This window comes from Sciurus carolinensis, chromosome 7 (assembly GCF_902686445.1).
Source record: "Sciurus carolinensis chromosome 7, mSciCar1.2, whole genome shotgun sequence".
NCBI lineage: Eukaryota > Metazoa > Chordata > Mammalia > Rodentia > Sciuridae > Sciurus > Sciurus carolinensis.
The window spans coordinates 74,826,721-74,846,188 of NC_062219.1; the positions used below are offsets into that span (position 1 = coordinate 74,826,721).

Here is a 19,468-nt window from a genome sequence, read left to right on the forward strand (position 1 = left end):
ACTAAATTGCTTAGGGCCTTGCTAAGTTTTTGAGACTGGCTTTGAACTCATGATCCTCCTGCCTCAGTCTTCCAAGTTGCTGGGATTATAAGCCACCATGCATGGCTTGCTCTTAACTTTTAATTTAGATAGGCTAGATTTAAGCTAAATCAAGGGGCAAGATACAGAATACAAGAGCGATAAGTTCCCCCATTCTTGCACCACCAAATTTGAAAATGTAAATAAAGTGGTATGCAGACACAAAAAGTTAATTCCTTCAATTTTTTCCCAGAAGGAAATAAACATATGCTTCTGGTTTATGTAATTATTCACCAAAGAAACATTCTAAATTAACAGAGAACCAAGTAAAGATTATGGTTACAAAGTCTCTCAAATAACACTCTCTGGTTGCTTCAAAAACTCTGTTAGAATCTGGCTACCTATAATCTGCTTTGTAGAAACCCCTCCTGGCTCTAGAGTTCAAATTATTCCAGTGGCTATGTCAGATGAAGATCAAGAAACAAAGCAGCAAAGAGACAGGCAGAAACATTTGTTAACAGATACAGTGTTAGGTACATTCAAAACAAGTAAGGAAATTAAGCAAGTAAGTTTTAATCTCTGATAAGGTAAAGGTTCCTTTTTCCTGTTTTAGTAGTAATGCTATTTGGAAACTGACAAGGGAAAAAATTACTTAGGTTAGGTGCAATTTTATTTCATTAGGCTAGGTGCATCAGGTTGAAGCTGAAGATCTGGTTCTGCATCTCATCACTACAATGTGATACTGAAAAGACAACTAATCTTTTTGAGCCTCTTATCTCATCTATAAAATACAGAAAAGAAACAATAAAGATCCTAACTTTATCACAGGATTATTGTGGAGATTAAATTAAACCTTGCACATAAAAGCACTTTCCAAACTGTTAGAAACTATACAAAGTAATTTGACATACTATCACACCCAACACTTCCAAAAGCTGAGAAGATTAGAAAGCACAATTTGATGCTAGAAATAAAACACACTGGTGTTAATCTCTTAGGGATAAAATCTAAAATAGCAAAGGCAGCAAAAAAAAAAAAAAAAAAAGCAAAAAACAACAAGAAAAAAAAACAAACAAAACCCAACTAAGAGTCTTTTTTTTAAATCATTGTTACTGTTATTTTAAATAATCAAGATTGATTTTTCATTTCTCCAAAGTCTTAAAAACACTATAGCAAATCTGTGAATATTCATGAAGGAAGGAAATGTTAACAATAAAGTTCTAGTGAGAACCAAGAAACAGGTACCACTGCTAGAACTATTGGGATAGCATGCGGAAAATGGTAGAAAGGGAAGATGGAAAGGAATGACTTGCCTGAAGAAAAGTTTTCGACATAGGCTGGGATTTTTTTTGGTAAATATCAAAGTACCAGAAGAGTTCACAAGCAATTAGCTTAACACTCCCTTCTCCTGGCCTTCATAACTTGCAGTCACATCATAAAATTATATAGAGTTTGCAATCAATCAACAAGAAAAACAGCAATAAATAACAGAAGCAGATAGTGTTAAATATAGGTTTATTCCTGTGGATGTGTTAATTTCTTCTTACTTATTTCTCCAAATACCTTGAGAAAGGTTAGGGTGAAATCTGGGCACACTTTTCTAAATCTCAAGAAAAGTACCCCGAAGACAACTGTGCTTTTTCTTCATGATATATATAATTTAAGTATATAATGTGTGTATATATGTATGTGTGAGAGCACAGGCATGTCTGTATATTTTAAGTAATTTAGCCATCTACTTCTAATAGGAGGCCTAACAGTTTGAGCTTAGCTGGAATCCAACAACAAAGCACCATAAAATGAGAGTAATAAACTGTGAATGAGTACTAATCTTAGAGACAGAAGACCTGAGAATTCCAGCATTGATTTCTTATTATACTCAGGAAAACCATTTAACTACCATATTTCTCCTTTCTCCATCAGTCAAATAATTTATCAAATAATTTATGTAGATTATAATTTATCAAATAATTTATGTAGATTGCCACAGGTCAGGATGTTACAGAGGGAACAACCCCTCTGTTGAAAAGACACTGAGAAAAAAACTGCAGTTTGTCATTCTAAGAGTCTACAATCCTATAAATACATCTTTCCCACAAATAAAATAAAGGTGAAGTGCCTTGAGTACCTCAGATGAAATTTAATTAATGGACCTTTTTTTCGGACATCTTGAGATGAATTATATCCAACCAAACTTTATTTATTTTCTCTAGTCTGTAATTCTTTTTTCTCTCTCTCTAGAAAATTTACCTTTATCCTTATCCAATGGTTCCTGGGAAAGAATAGTGCACAGTACCGGGTTTTTCCACACCCCAGTCTCTTGAGCTAGAGTAGCTAAAAAATGCAATTCACAGCTGCCATTCTCCATCAGCTTTTCATGAGCTACCTATAAATATTAAATAAACATCCAAAGAATTACAACAGATTTTTTTTTAAAGCAAGCTTATCAGGTTTTAAATATAACACTAAACTTTTGGAAAATAAGAGTTGTATTTTAAAAATTTCATGTCACATTGCAAAGTTGTGAATGCCTTTACTTCTGACATTTAAAGATGAATCACAAAGATAAGAAATCAATTGTATATCTTAAATAAATATAAAGTATTTATGGAAATAAGCCCACGTAATTGTTCTCAAAATCTAAACCAAAAGTAAAAGTTTATTCTCAAGGAAGCTATCAGAATATCAACATAAAAGACATTACACATTTTATATCCCTTTTTTTCCTCAAACCTCTTCTACTAGTAATAGAAAGATCTGTGTCATGGTGTAAATGACAACATATACACACCATGAAAGGAACTTATGAAAATAACTAAATTCATGATTTTTCATGTATTCATTACATAGCCTTGGCAATTTTACATTAAAGATGATACTGAACCTTGCTTACTAGTTGGTCCCAAGTGTTCATGCACTCAGCATATCCTTCAATCCACAAGACCAATTGTTTTTATTCATTCAGAAAATGTTTATTGAGACATTCTATGAGTAAAGTATTGGTGAAGAGAGCGATTAGTTCCTGCCTTTATGGGGTTTATCCTCTGGTGGGATAAAGAAGTATTTGAACAAAATAAAACACAGGGAAAATAAAATAAATGCTGTTAAGCGAGTATAAACTAATCTTGAAAAAGTCTTAAAATGAGAGCAAAGTGTCATGGAAACTCTTAAAACTTCATGTTATATTCAAACAAAAATAAGATTCCTCAAAATTATAAAAATCTTCTCATTTTGACAAAGTTCAAATACTTTAAGAAACTTTCTTTGAGCAGTAGCTGAATGTACAGGGTTTTTAAACATTTATTTCCTGGGGCTGGGGTGTAGCTCAGTGGCAGAGAACTTGCCCAACATGTGAGGCCTTGTATTTGAACCCCAGCACCATCAAAGGGGGGGGGGAGTGATTTCCTTCTTAATAATCACTATATGAAAAAGTAACAACTAGTACTTTTGTTTCAAAAGAGAAAAGTTCAAAAGTTTATCTTAATTTGGCAAACAAAATTAGTAACATAAAAAAATTTAATAAATTTGGTGGTAGGGTATATCTATCTGAATGTCAAATAAGGAAAAGTTATGAAATAATTATTTACCTAAAAATAAACACCTGGAGGTGGGGTTATGGGAAAAAAAAACAAAAACAAAAAACTAAGACACAAGTTACTAAGTACTAATATGCCAAAATAGAAACTGCATGATCAAAAAGTTAGTTGCAATATGACAAACAGGACAAGACAAAGTCATTTCAACAAAGTTATTAAGCATCTATTATGTGTAAGGACACCACGTGGAATGCTACGGTATTAAATAAGATGAATTCTACCTTCAAGGAGCTTGCATTGGATGTACATTTTAATATTTAATGTTTAAAATAGAAAATTTTATTTCACTAGTTTATTTTACATGCTTCTAAAATGTAAGGCTAATCCTCTTTAATATACTTCATTATGTTTAAAGAAACATAATGCTAAAAAAATATTTTAAGAACTTTGGTTAGAGGAAGAGGGAGAGGAGGAGGGAAAGAGGGAGGAGAGAGGGAGAGAGGGAGAGGAAGGGAGGGAGGGAGAGAGAGAATAAGAACTATACCTTTTGAAACCAGCTACCAAGAACATACTTTTTAAATTAAGTAATTAATCAAAATTCACTTGAAGCAATAATATAGCCAGCACAATCTAGTGCTTCAAATAAAATTTAATGTTAAATTGTGTAGTATTATACATAAGTAGAATAACAACATTGAGGGACAAAGCATATGTTTTCACATACACAAGGAAAAGCATGAACTTTGAAGGAAAAACCTTGGTAAAACTATGATATAAGCTGTATAAGTTTGGAGCAGATAAAACATTTTAGAGTATGAGCCTCAGTTTCCTCACCTTTAAAATGGGGAAAAATACCTATTCCCACAAAGGTTTCCGTAATAATTAAATGAGACATGTTAAATTCCTTTAAAGCATAGTTCATATTTTTGGCAAATAGTCAAACTGTTCTAAATCCAAATAAGAGTATTTTTCTTTTGTCTTCCTTTACTGCTCTGGTAAAGTCCTAATTATGTGATTTAAAGATTTGCGCAATAATCACATAATCTATCTAATGTATATATTCATTTAGCAAACATTTATTGAGCATCTATAGTATGCAAGACACCAGGGTTAATAAAAGCAGTAATTGATATATATCACTACCTATATGTTTTATAGTTCGGGCCAAATAATTTTTTAAGAATAAGGAAAACTGATATAAGATACACTCATATTAAATTTCATAGGTTAATATTCTCACCTGTACCAGTGTTTGAAATTGTTCCCACTGTTTATCTGATAACTCAACAGGCAGACACAATAAAAGTTCAACACAGCTTCTGAAAAACAAAAGGTTGGTAAAATAAAAATAATTATTAAAATTCATTGTGAAGTAATACCAGTAATTCTAATATCATCAGTGGACTCCCTACAGATAATCTATTTAAATTAAGTTATAAGACCTGATGAAGTTTTTTATTTAAAAAAAGCTAAATACAGTTTTTTATTTACTCAAAGGTCTACTCACAATGCCAAGCGTTCCAGAACCAATGCTACATTTTCACATTCAGAGGTAAGATAAGGTCGGGCGTTAACAAAACTTTGGTATAGCCACTGTGTATACCTCCAATAAAGGTAAGGGGTCTTCTGAAGTTTTCCATTTCTCTGCATATTCAAGGAGTGTCTGTTTTGGAAAGAATAATAAAAAGTATTCAAATGTACATCAAAACACACATTGACTCCTCAATGTGTTTTTTTTTTTTTTTTCTCCCTGAGAAATCTTTAAAACAATAGTTTATGCTAATTAAAATATTAAAGTAAATAAAGTAGTCTTATTTCTAGTAGCTCTTTGTAGGAGAAAAGATTAGTGTTAATTCCAGCAATTGCCTCATTTCATCAAGGCTAGTTTTAAATAGTGCAAGCATTATCATCTACTTTCTTCCCTGGTCAGAATGTCATTTTTCATCCCAAAATTGCTAAGATTTAACTTATTTTAAAAAGAAGATACCTGGGAAAGCAACATTTGACCAGACATGCAGTGAAGAATTTAAAAGAACATTTGTTTTCTATTTTTTGTGTAGTGAGCAATAGATCCGCTACCTAACAACAATTCAACCACATATGGTCAATGAAGACATGTACTTTTTTCGGTCAATTAAAAAAAAAAAGTACACAACAAATTTTTGTTTGTTTTTGGCAGTAATGAGGATTTAATAGGAACCCCTTCTCTACTTCTGAGCTATATCCCTAGTCCTTCCCCCTCCCCACTGCCCAACTTATAATTTTAAGATAAGTCCTAAGTTGCTCAGGCTGGCCTCAAATTTGCAACTTGTGTCAGCCTCCCAAGTAGCTGAGATTATAGGCATATGCAACTGCACCTGGCTAACACAACTTTTTAAATGATAAAGCTTGTCAAAAGTAATCTAGAGGCTGGGGTTGTGGCTCAGTGGTTGAGCCCTCACCTAGCACACATGAGGCACTGTGTTAGATCCTTGGCACCATATAAAAATAAGTAAATAAAATAAAGGTATCGTGTCCATCTACAACTGAAAAAAATTTTAAAAAAAGGAATCTAAAGACCTCACATATAAAGCCAGTATTAAAGACAACAAAGAATGATTATAAGGTCAATTGGTTTTTGTTTATAGTGTTGAATTTTTAAATTGAGAACATTCATCAGCTCTCAGTGAAGTAAATATTTCAAATTCTACTTAATTTGGATCATCGATTGATTCTGTAATACTGGAGATAGAATCCAGAGGTACTCTATCACTGACTTATATCACCAGGCATTTTTTTTTTTTTTTTGAGACAGTGTCTCACTAAATTGCTGAGGCTGGCCTTAAACTCAGGATCCTTCTGCCTCAGCCTCCTGAGTTGCTGGGATTATAGGTGTCCATCACTGTGCCTGGCTCATAAGAAACACTTTTTAAAAATACGTTTGTTTTACTGAACAAAGAGAAGAAATTAGTAACAGGAGGTATACAGAAATATCTGTTAAGACACTATAGCTATTAAAACCATGAGTTACTGAAAACTATGTAATAGGTTCTCCGGTTAGGCGCTAAATGAAGTAGGACTCAGATGGATTTTTTTGAAAACAATAGAGAAGGCTGCTATAATTGGTCCTCTTCATATTTCAGGACTTAAAATACATTTAATCAAACATAAGGAAACTCATGTGTCTTTCCCTTTAACGACTGGGTGGTAGTAAGGGGCAGGAGGAGAATATCCTAAAGGGCTTGTATCCAGAAGGGTTTGTATCCTCCAGCATATAGAAATAGCTATTAACATAAAAGCATGGAAGAAGGTGGGAAATACATTCTACTAGCAAACACTCAGAAGAAAGCAACACTTGGTGTTCCCTACTAACTTCCAAATAGCAGTAGGAAAAGATCAAAGAGAATAAGGAAGAAAGGAATAGATAAATCTGGTTAATAAAGGGCAATATAGTAACAACTCAATTTATCAGTGAGATCTGATCTCTCCTTTTGTTTCCCCCTAAACAGGTGAGAGCAAATACTGATAACCAGGATAATTAGAAAAAAGAAAGAAAAGCTGCAGCCACAGTGTGGGATGTAGAGTTGGGTGGGGCAGGGGACATTCAATTAGATCCCAAACCAATTCCAACAGCAAAAATTTCTGGAAAAGTTGAAGTGAAAAAACTCTCTTTTTAGGGAAAAAACAAAAAACAAATCTTTCCCATTTGAGCCTGGAAACCAAAATGCTTCAGAGCCATACTTTCAACCTCACCTCACAGTTCCACTAAATTCAAAACCTTCATTGTACAGAGTAAACTCTTTATGGGGATAAAAAGAACCAGGAGTAAGTTCCCTAGTTTCATCCAAAATTGAAATACCCAGAAATCTGAAGGTAAATTCCTTTAGGAACTTTAAAAAAAATAAAAAAAAATTATTTGTTCTTCTTATATACTACTCCCACCCCTGTAGAAACCAGTGAATCTCCACCTCCGGCCCCCAACTGTGAGTCAACAACTGCATATCAGGGAGAACATTTGGCCTTTGGTTTTATGGAGGATTGGCTTATTTCACTTAGCTCATTTCACTTAGTATGATAGTCTTCAGTTCCATCCATTTACTGGCATATGCCATAATTTCCTACTTCTTTATGGCTGAGGAATATTCCATTGTGCATATGTACCACATTTTCTTTATCCAATCATCTGTTGAAGGGCACCTAGGTTGGTTCCACAGCTTTGCTATTATGAACTGAGCTGCTATAAACATTGAAGTGGCTGCAGCCACTGTAGTATGCTGATTTTAAGTCCTTTGGGTATAAACCTAGGAGTGGGATAACTGGGTCAAATGGTGGTTCCATTCCTACTTCCATAGTGGTTGCACCAATTTGCAATCACCAGCAATGTATGAGCGTACCTTTCCCCCCAACATCTTGCCAACATTTATTGTTACTTGTATTCTTGATAATTGCCATTCTGATGGGGGATGAAAAATCTCAGTGTAGTTTTAATTTGCATTTCTCTAATTGCTAGTGATGCTGAACAATTTTTCATATATTTGTTGACCAATCATATTTTTTGTGAAGTCTGTTCAGTTCTGTTGCCCATTTATGATTTGTTGTTATTATTTTTTGGTGTTAAGATTTTTGAGTTCTTTATATATCCTGGAGATTAATGCTGTATCTGAGGTACAAGTGGCAAATTTTCTCCCATTCTATAGGCTCTCTCTTTAAAAACTTTAAAAAAAATATTTTTAGTTGTGGATGGACACAATATCCTTATTTACTTTTACATAGTGCTGAGGACTGAACCTAGTGCCTCACGCATGCAAGACTCTACCACTGAACTAAAACCCCAGTCCCTCTTCATGTTCTTAATTGTTTCCTTTGCTGTGAAGAAGCTTTTCAGTTTGATACCATCCCATTTTTTGATTATTGATTTTACTTCATGCACTTTAAGAGTCTCGCTGAGGAATTTGGTTCCTAAGTCAACATGACGGAGATATGGACCTACTTTTTCTTCTAGTAGGCACAGGGTCTCTGGCCTAAGGCTTAGGTCCTTGATCTACTTTGAGTTGAGTTTTGTGCAGGGTGAGAGATAGGGGTCTAATTTCATTTTGTTACACATGGATTTCCAATTTTCCCATCACCATTTGTTGAAGAGGCTATTTTTTTTCTCCAATGTAGGTTTATAGAGTCTTTATTTGAGACAACTGTATTTATGGGGGTTTGTCTTTGTGTCTTCTTTCTGTACCATGGTCTTCATGTCTGTTTTGGTGCCAGTATCATGCTGGTTGTTACTAAAGTCTGGTATTGTGATGCCTCCTGCTTCACTTTTCTTGCTGAGGATTGCTTTGGTTATTCTGGTCCTCTTATTTTTTCCAAATTTTAATTTCATGACTGCTTTTTCTATTTCTATGAAGAACATCATAGGAATCTTATTAATAGAAATTGCATTATATCTATACAGCACTTTGGTAATATGGCCATTTTGACAATATTAATTTTGACTAAGCACACGGGAGCTCTTTACATCTTCTAAGGTCTTCAATTTCTTAGAGTTCTGTACTTTTCACTGCAGGTCTTTCATCTCTTTTGTTAGATTATCAAAAAATTTTTGAGGCTATTGTGAATGAGGTAGTTTTCCTAATTTCCTCTTTCGATTCATCATTGGTGTATAGGAATGTAACTGATTTACAGGTATTAATTTTATATCCTGCTACTTTGCCGAATTCGTTCATTAGTTCTAGAAGTTTTCTGGTGGAGTTTCTTGGGTCTTCTAAATATAGAATCATGTCATTGCAAATAGGCATAGTTTGAGTTTTTCTTTTCCTATTTGTGTTCCTTTAATTTCTTCTAATTACTCTGGCTAGAGTTTCAAGGACTATGTAAATAGAAGTGGTGAAAGAGGGCATCCCTGTCTTGTTCCAATTTTTAGAGGGAATGCTTTCAATTTTCTCCATTTAGAATGATACTGGCCTTGGGGTTAGCATATATTGCCTTTGCAATGTTGAAATATATTCCTACTATCCCTAGTTTGTTTAGTGTTTTGAACATGAAAGGGTGCTGTATTTTGTCAAATGCTTTTTTTGCACCTATTGAGATAATCATGTGATTCTTACCTTTAAGTCTGTTGATGTGATGAATTTTCAGTTTTCTTGATTACCCTATGTTGAACCAACCTTGCATCTCTGGGATGAACCCCACTTGATCACGTTGCACTATCTTTTAAGTATTTTTGGTACATGATTTGCCAGTATTTTATTAAGAATTTTTGCATCTCTGTTCATCAGGGATATTGGTCTGAAGTTTTCTTCCTTGATGTGTCCTTGTCTAGTTTTGGTATCAGGATGATAGTAGCTTCAAAGAATGAGTTTGGAAGGGTTGTCTCCTTTTCTATTTCATGGAATAATTTGAGGAGCATTGGTGTTAATTCTTCTTTGAAGGTCTTGTAGAACTTAGCTGAGAATCTGTCTGGTTCTGAGCTTTACTTTGTTGTTAGGCTTTTGATGCTGTCTTCAATTTCATTGCTGGAAACTGATCTGTTTAAATTTTCTATGTCCTCCTGATTTAATTTGGGTAGGTCACATGTCTCTAGAAATTTTGTCAGTCTTCAAGATTTTTCTCCTTTATTAGAGTATAAATTTTCAAAATAGTTTCTGATTATCATCTGTTATTTCAGCAGTGTCTTGTAATCTTTGTGAACTTTTAATGAAGGGCAGGGATCTAGATGTTAGAGGAGTGAAAAATCACTATTTCTGTAAGGGGGGGAGGTTCTCAAAGTATTCTCTAAGTAGGTATGAGGTTCCTAAAATGTAATTCTGAATGAATGACAGACACATAGCTGGACAATATGGAAAATTATTTAAGGCTGCCTACCCTATTCTCAAGATGATTTAGTTTCATTGTGAACAGAGAAATTAAAGGTTCATACCTATTTAGTCAAATCATTATTTTACATACACCAATCCACATTCACATTTGCAAGAGAATTCTAACTTTCTTCTAGGTACCCCTCAAACAAAGAGTAAATATTTCTCACAGATATTAAATGGTTATACTCTCCAATCTTTCTGACCAGCTATATCATTCAAATGACAGTGACGGCAACTCATGAACTGCAGGAAGATGAAAACTTGTATTAGCACTATTAGTTCCTGGTTGAAATCAACATGAACCAGAAAAGAAAATACAGAATCCAATGATGCAACCATTCATTTCAGGGATGTTAAATTCATTATCAGTCTTTCAGGTTTGTGACAAAAACATAAAGGTATGGCATTAAAATGCAAAAAAAACCCAATCCTTGATTTTTATATTCAGTTCCTAGCACAGAGCTCTTGAAACCCTTGAAATGAGTCATAAAGAGTGCCTTTTATATGTTGATGAGATAGCTTCTGGCTGAGGAGCACCCATATAGCTTCAGATGGGACCAAGCACCAGCATGATATGATTAGAAGCTTGGGACTTTCAAAGAAAGGGGCTGGGAAGGTGTTCAATCCCTAATGAACTATGATTGATTCAATAATGCCTATGTAATGAAAACCTTATAATTCCCCAAAACAATAGGTTCAGAGGGCTTCTTAGCTGGCAATCACATCCATGTGTCAGAAAGGGTGCATACACTAACTCTAGAGGCACAGAGGCATTTGTACTTGGGGTCTTCAAGTCTTGTCCTATACATACTTCTGGCTCTTTTCATCTGTATTCTTTACAATAAATTATAATAACAAATATGGCATTTTTATGAGTTTAGTGAGTCATTCTAGCAAACTATCAAAACTGAAGAGGAGGTTGTAGGAACCCCCAACTTTGCAGCCAAGTGGGACAGAGGTGCAAGTAATGTGGGGCCCTGATTATTTCAACTAGAGCCTGATACAAGGGTAGCCCTGTGGAGGAAATGGGCAAGGCCTTAAGTCTTTGGGAGTCTCATGTTAGCACCAGGGAGTTAAGTGTGGGAATTGAATTGAATTGTAAGACAATAATTTGGTTTTGCAGAACTAGAATTTGCTGGAAAAAACTGTAGTTTATGTCAAAAGTGAAAACTACAACAAAACAAAACAAAAACCAAACCACACACACACACACACAAGAAAACTCTTAACAGAACTTATTAGATACAGTGGTGCATTCCTGTAGTCCCAGGTACTAAGGAGGTTGAGGCAATATCATTGCACAACCCAGGAGTTAAGGGTCAGTTTGGGCAACACGATGAGACTTTGTCTCAAAATTAAATAATAAAAAAAATTTTTTCAATTTAAAAAACTATGAATTGTGGGGCTAGGGGTGTAGCTCAGTGGTAGAGAATATAGTTGGCATGTATGAGGTCCTGGGTTCAAGCCCCAGCAGCAATAAAAAATTAAGAATCTGAATTGATTAGAAAAATAGTTAAGTCATGGAATACAAGAACCAGAAAATACCTTTAAAATTATCTTCTTTCACCTCATTTTATAGATGGAGGAGGAGGGAGAAGCAGATACTGGTGAGACAGCATTTACGTGGTTACGTGTATGTAATCTAGAAGCAATGCATACAGGAAGCTGGCAGAAGGATGTTGAGAGACGGTATAAAGAAGACAGCTGATGATGCACTAATACTTATTAGATGTAGGAGAACAAATTACCAATATAGGTTAAAAAGTGAATATCCATAATCAGTTTGAAGATATGACAGTTGACATTCATGCAAGTAAGTAGGTCGACAGTAGAGCTTCCCTTATTTTAAAGGCACTAAGATCAGTAGAACCCCTGTGAAACAGAACTCACAACACAAATGGTTAAGAAATTGTGCTTTCTTCAATTAAAAAAAGAAGAGTTACTAATTTGTATCTACTCTATTGTCTTAACCTGTACATGACTTTCAGGCAAGAATCCAAGAATGATTACTTATTTCAGAGTAAGTATAGACTTTAAAAATCATTTAATTAGCCAGACGTGTGGCACACACCTGTAATCCCAGTGACTCAGGAGGCTGAGGCAGGAAGATTGTGTTTGAGCCAGCCTCAGCAACTTAGCAAGGCCCCAAGCAACTTAATGAGACCCTGTCTAAAATAAAAAAACTAAAGGGGGATGGGGTGTGCTGGGGATATGGTTCAGTGGTTAAACACCACTGGGTTCAATTGCTGTTCTACCATTACTATTATTAGTACTAAATACTTTAAAACTTTTACAGTGCAGTCATTAAAGGGTACAGTGACATGTACAATATAAATAGGTAAATAGCAAACACAGGCAGCCTCATTTGCTGTGCAACATTCTGCCCACTATAAACAAAAAACCATTTGTGGCAATGTAACAGAACTATAAATCTAAGAAGTTACTTTATAATTATAAAGTACCTTTCACCTATAATTTTTCAATTATTCCTCAAAATTTTGTGAGGTAAGCACCATTTTCAAATTTGCTAATAACTTCAGCAAAATTAAACAACTTCAAATGGTTAGACTTTTACTTGAAAGGAAGAAAATGCAATTCAAAGCAGAAAAATAATAAAAAAGGTTTATCACATCAGAAATTAAGAGAAATAAACTGGGTGTGGTGGTGCTACTTGTAATCCCAGCAGCTTGGGAGGCTAAGCAGGAGGATCTCTAGTTCAAAGCCAGCCTCAGCAAAAGCAAGGTGCTAAGCAACTCAGTGAGACCCTGTCTCTAAATAAAACACAAATAAGGGCTGGGGATGTGGCTTAGTGGTTGAGTGCCCCTGAGCTCAATCTCTGGTAACCCCCTCCCCCGCCCAAAAAAAAAAGAAAGAAATTAAGAGAAATGGCAGATTCCAGGATTGGTTAGTTTAGTAGCTTAACAATATAATACCTTTAAGAATCCACCAATCTCTTTGCCTTGCCACCATTACATGGTACACTCTCACTGTCACACTGGGTGTCAAAGAAAGGAAGTGTAATAGGCTTTTAAACCAGACTCAGCAATAATCAGAGACAAGACCATCTCTACAGGTAACTTTTTTAGGAATAAGAAAGCCTTTCCCAGAAATCCCAAACCCAACTTCTATCAATAGGTTTCCCTTCAGGTCTCACTGACTATAAGTACATCACACACATATGTCAAAAATCACTCAGTCATGGTCTGGGAGTGTAGCTTGGTGGCAGAGAGTATGCTTAGCAAGCGCAAAGGCCCGAGTTAGATTCCCAGCACCAAAAGTAAAGAAAATTACTCAGTCATAACTAAACCCCATGATTGACTTTTAAGCAAATTAGAATCCACTCTCCAAGGCTGGATACTGCCTAGGGCCTGCTTCTCCAAAGTGCAAAGTCATGTGAAGGGAAGAAAATGTGAGAATAAAATCAGGACTCTATTAAGAAAGGAGGAGGAACCAAAGTACCACACCCCCTCAAAGAATGAATAAATAAATAAATGTGCATCTATTTACATTTCCACACTCATGAAGATAAAAACTTTGGCAGGAAAACTGAAGCTGCTATATGAAGAATGATTGGTGGAATTAAGGATGCTTCATCTGGATAATAGTTATTAATACTTACCATGTGTTAGGTACTGTTCTGAGAGCTTTATATGTATTACCTATTAACAACTAGGTAAACTATAGTAATATACTTAATATTAAAAATGAACAAAATGAGACCATAAAAGGTTAAGTAACAAATTCAAAGAGCACAGAGTTTAGTAAGAAGGGCCCTATTAGACTTCTACAAGCTCAAAGCCTCTGCCCTCTAAGTGTATTACTGGGCAAACCTGGAATAGAAGAAAGAAATACAAACAAAAGGGAGGTTTAAAGATGGTGTTTTATGCCTACCACAGTGTTTGCTCAACCTCTTTTTCGTTATTTTCTACTGACTTTCCCCCCTATGTGTTTTCCATTCCCAATAAAAATGATAACAAAGACAAACTTGTGTATCTGTTTATAGGGCACAAACCACTCTGTATTTGAAGTTTTTTGCTCCTTAAGAGTCCATTTTTACCCATTTGGAAACAAAAATTCACACTTTTGGCTCTTAAGTTGACTTCTCATTATTTTTATCAGCAGAGACTAAAACATAATCTCTGGGGGGGGGTGAAGATAGCATAGATTAACTTTCAGTAGCTTCCTTTAGTTCCCCTAATGATTATTAGGAAAGAAAACAAAGAGAAGACCACAGAGGTGTTTAATTTAATGAACACATGGATTAAATTACATTATTGTCCTATGTAAAGTAAGACTAATGAAGCCTTGGCTATGTTTATAGTGCTCGTGCTACAACTTACATCTAGGATTCTTGAGAATATAGGTTCACAAAGGTTCTGATCTCATGACTGCTCTTTACTGAGGATTTCACAGAATTTTTGTCATTTATAACCATAGGTATTCACCATATTAAAAATGAAAAAGGACACTCCATACAAATGGATATAAAATAATAAACCCATCACATTAACACACACGAAAAGGTATTTTAAATTAAAAATGTGTTTTCTGCCTGACATGGTAGCGCACACCTGTAATCAATCCCGGTGGCTCAGGAGGCTGAGGCAGAAGGATGGCAAGTTCAAAGCCAGTCTTGCTAAATTAGGAAGACACTGTCTCAAAATGAAAAACAAAAAGGGCTGGAGATGTGGCTGGGTGGTTAAGCAACCCTGGGTTCAATCCCTGGTACCAAAAAACAAAACATGGGGCTAGACATGTAGCTCAGTTGGTAGAGTGCTTGTCTCACATGCACAAGGCCCTGGGTTCAATCCCCAGCACCACAAAAAACAAACAAACAAACAAACAAAAATAAATAAATAAAAGTGTTTCACAAAAATAAAAGAGTGAGGAGAATGGCATTGTTTTACATTTTTCAAATCTCTTCAATGTCTAACAACAGAAATGACTGAGATTTTTGTGCTTCATCTTTTGCAATACCAGGCATTATGTAACTTTTAGAAAACCCTTAAAAGAAGGCAAGTGATGTTTTATGGTTTTGACCTTTTGAACCTGAGCCTTTGATGGATAGGTAAATTAAAAAAAATTTCTTTTAAAGTTTTATATAAAAATGGTATAGTGGGGTACCAGGTAATTCTGAAATGGTGTCTCTCCTCCACTTAAAAAAAATGGCATAGTGGGCATACACTTTGTACTAGGCACTTCCCAAACCTCACTAAAACTATGGTAATTTTTAAAGTGGCATAAACCCACAAGAAACAGGAAAAAAGGAATGGAAGAAAGAGACACAAGATTTCAAAAATTAGGGGTATAGTATGCGCAGAGCCGTGGATTCACAATTCCCATGAACAATCCCCTCCAACAAAACAAAACAAAACAAAAATCAAAAAAGCCTGGAAAGCATATGTAAGATTGGCACTCCAAGAAAAGTGATTCCAATGTAGACTTATCAGAATTTAGAAGATGCCTCTGGAAATGGGGGTGAAGGTGGAGCTCAAAATGAGAGCAACTGGTTGAAAAGTCTATTTAAGAAGTCTGCCCTAATTTCTCTCTTCACATCGTGGAGACCTAAACTATGCACCTACTACTCTACACCTCAAGCAGAGAAGTTTTTAAAGAGATGTTCTGGGCACAGCTAGGGGAACTATGTCTTATCTTCCCGGCATTAAGTCAACTTTACATGCGAACCACAGAGCCATCTCCCTTCTCAACTCCTGTTCTCCAACTCATTGCCAAAAAATGGTTAGTCTTCAGGTGTGAGCTCAAGCTCAAAGAAAAAAAGACCTAGATTCTGACACTAGGTCTTGGCCACCAGCTAGATCTCCTTATGGTGAAGGTCACAACAAACTCCACATATGGTCTTGGAGTTTTCAATTGGTTCTTTAATGGTATACCTTTAACTGTGAACATCCTAGGACCACTAGACAGTTAAGGAAAGGTTCCCATACGTGAAAGAGATCCAAACAAATGGGAAAAAAGCAACTTGGAGTGAGTAGAGACTGACAAAATTTCAAGAAACTATCAATATCCTCAGAGAGGTGAGAGAGCATATTACACCTTCAAACAAAAATATCACATCATAAGGAATACTTATAGGAAAAAAAAAAAGACAAGGGAAAATAAAAAACAATATAATTAAAATGAAAATTTCAATTAAGAGAGCTAGAAGGTAAATTGAGGAAATTTTTTAAGAAAGCAAGGTAAAAGTGATAGAAAAAAAGGATTTGGAGAATAATCAATAATTCCATAATTAATGATAGGAGTTTCAAGAGGTCAAAACAGAGAAACAGAGGGGAAGAATAAAAGAATTAATTCACAATGTTCAAGTTAGACCATAAGAGTATCAATTTCAAGAATGACAATACCCACTGGGTATTCATCAATTACTCAAAGTTAAACTGCACCAAGTCACTTTTTCATAAAATGTCAGAGTTCAAGGACAAAGAAAATTATCAAAGTAAGTCTGGCAGTGAGGGAATGGCACCTTCCCAATGGCAACATGGAAGCAAAAGGAAAATAAAGCACTGCATTAAAAACTGAGGAGAAATTATTTCTATCCAACAATTATAAGTACCAAGACAGAAAAGTCATTTTCAGACATTCAAGTTGCAACAATTTAACTTTCTAAGAATATCCCCCACCCTCCAGGATGCTACTGAAGGAGAAATTTCACAAGAAGGAGGGAATAAGGCAGGAAAGGAATGAGAATGGTATTCACAAAAAAGGAAACTTAACATAAAAGAGAGTTAAGGAAGTAAAACCCCCAAGCAGTAGCTGTGCAACGAACCTAAAGAATTACTAGAGCTTTAGTAAAAAGATGACTTTAGAGAAACCTGCATTTGTACATTTGTACATTCCTTACAAACACAAAACATTTACAAAAACTGACCACAAACTAGTTGTTACATGAAATAACAATATATTTCACATTCTCTGAATGCAATGCAATAAAGCTAGATACTATTAACAAAGAATACCCCTACAAAGAAAAACACAAACTTGAAAAATTTTAAAAGTAATTCTAAGTCACAGATAGAAGTAATCACAAATTGGAGAATACTTAGACCCAAACTACAGTAAAACACAACATATCAATGTGAGTAGGCTGTAGCTACAGAAATTATAATAGGGAATTTTACAGATGTAAATTCGTGCATCTATCAGTTAATACTATCATTTCTGCTATTCTTAAAAAAAAAAACCAAATCTGTTTCAACACAATATGAGCAAAACATGAATTTGTTTGCATTTTTTCCAAATGTCTGAACATGAAGCACATAGTTAAAAATGCAATGGTTTGGTTAAGGTTGAAATTTTAAGCAAATTACAGTGTCATTTAGGACATAAATCTCTAGCTGTCTGAATGTTCTCTCTGATTTAACTCCTCAAATTTACATAATCAATTTTAAATCAATGAAAAAAATACTGATCAATATATATTAAACATTGCTTAAAAGAGCAACAGTTCAAATCATTTTACTTCTTCAGGAAAAATTAACAATTCAGAAGTACTTATTAGAAAGATAGTTAAAATATTCTTAAAATAGAAATGATCTGAAAACACTCAAAACCAAATTGAAGATGGAAAATATTACAGTTCAAAGTTAGAAATGAATGTGTAATAGTTTCTCCAATGTTATTTCTTTAACTCCTAATGAATCTAATCTCCTCTCTCATTTGTTGGCCATCTAGTTTTGTTCTTCCAAGAACTGTCTATTCTTCTGCCTAATTCTCTATCAGATTATTTCCTTTTTGTACCTTCAAAATTTTCTATTATAGAAATTAACCTTTTATTCATCATCAGTTTCATAAATAATTTTCTGGATCTATTGTTTTGCCTAATGATTTTGTTCATTTCATCTTTAAATAATGAAATATTTTCATATTTCCTTTTTATACCTACTGGGTTTCTAGTACTCCTTTGGATGCAGTCTCAGACTCCTAGAGAACGCTTAAATTCTCCCAGACTATCCTGTAAGGTTTCTGTTGTGTCTGAGCATGTGCACCATACAAAGGCAGCTTTTGCTTTTACATAGTTCCGATAAGACAAATTTTAATCACCACAGTTTAGTTAAACTGAGGTTCAACTATTAGTTACTTTGGTATATTACTTGAGTAGTGGCATTTATTAAAGTTTATGGCTAGATGTTCCTTCCACAAATCACTATGTAATTTAAATTAAAAGACGTCCATTATGACCAGTAACTAATCACATCTCTTTTTTCAAAGTCAGTCAGTGGACTGGTCACTGATTTGTTAACTTGGTACACACACACATACACACACACACACAGCAAAATGTGTAGCTGTTTGTCTTCCTATCTCCCAGGGACAAGTTCACATTTTACAAAAATGAACAAAATCAAACAAAGGAATTAGCCAACAAAGATGAAAGTAAAGCAAAGAAACAAAAAAATGATAAAGTTGGAAATGAAAGTGGAAAGTGGTTGTGAAAGAATGAAGATGTCCCAGAGGAAATATCTTCACATTAAAGAATTTAACAAAATTGGCAATCTAAAAATGTTGGGCATTAATAGAAACTTAGAAAAAGATGTAACTTTGGGGGTAGGTGCCGGGGATTGAACTAGGGGCACTCAACCACTGAGTCATATCCCCAGTTCTATTTTGTATTTTATTTAGAGATAGGTTCTCACTGATTTGCTTAGTGCCTTGCTTTTGCTGAGGCGGACTCTGAACTGGAGATCCTCCTGCTTCAGTCTCCCGAGTCACTGGGATTACAGGCATGTGCCACCACAACTGGCTGGATATGATAATTTTGGTACTGATGGATGAAATTCTTGCTCAATACTTTGAATTACATGATGAGAAGGCACACACCATTGAAACCACTCTTCATAAATTATTTATGACATATATGATTACACAACCAGTGCGACTCGGTACTATGTACAGCCAGAGGAAGGAGAAGTTGTGCTCCATTTGTGTACAAAGTGTCAAATGCATTCTATTATCATGTATAACTGATTAGACTAAATAAAAAATAAATTCTTTATGAGATAGCATGACTTAATTTTCAATTTTTCTAGTGTTTTCAATTATTTAAGTAATTTTAGGATTGGGGATGTA

The 19,468-nt window shown here is 34.7% G+C and overlaps 1 protein-coding gene across 1 annotated transcript in view; it reads right to left on the reverse strand.

Moving 5' to 3' along the window:
- Positions 1-19,468, reverse strand: part of Znf292 (zinc finger protein 292) — a 77,047-nt gene that overhangs the window by 31,311 nt on the left and 26,268 nt on the right. The window contains 4 exon segments of the mRNA XM_047557956.1: positions 2,269-2,404; positions 4,795-4,873; positions 5,062-5,138; positions 5,140-5,217. Coding sequence (XP_047413912.1) covers positions 2,269-2,404; positions 4,795-4,873; positions 5,062-5,138; positions 5,140-5,217 — 370 coding nt within the window.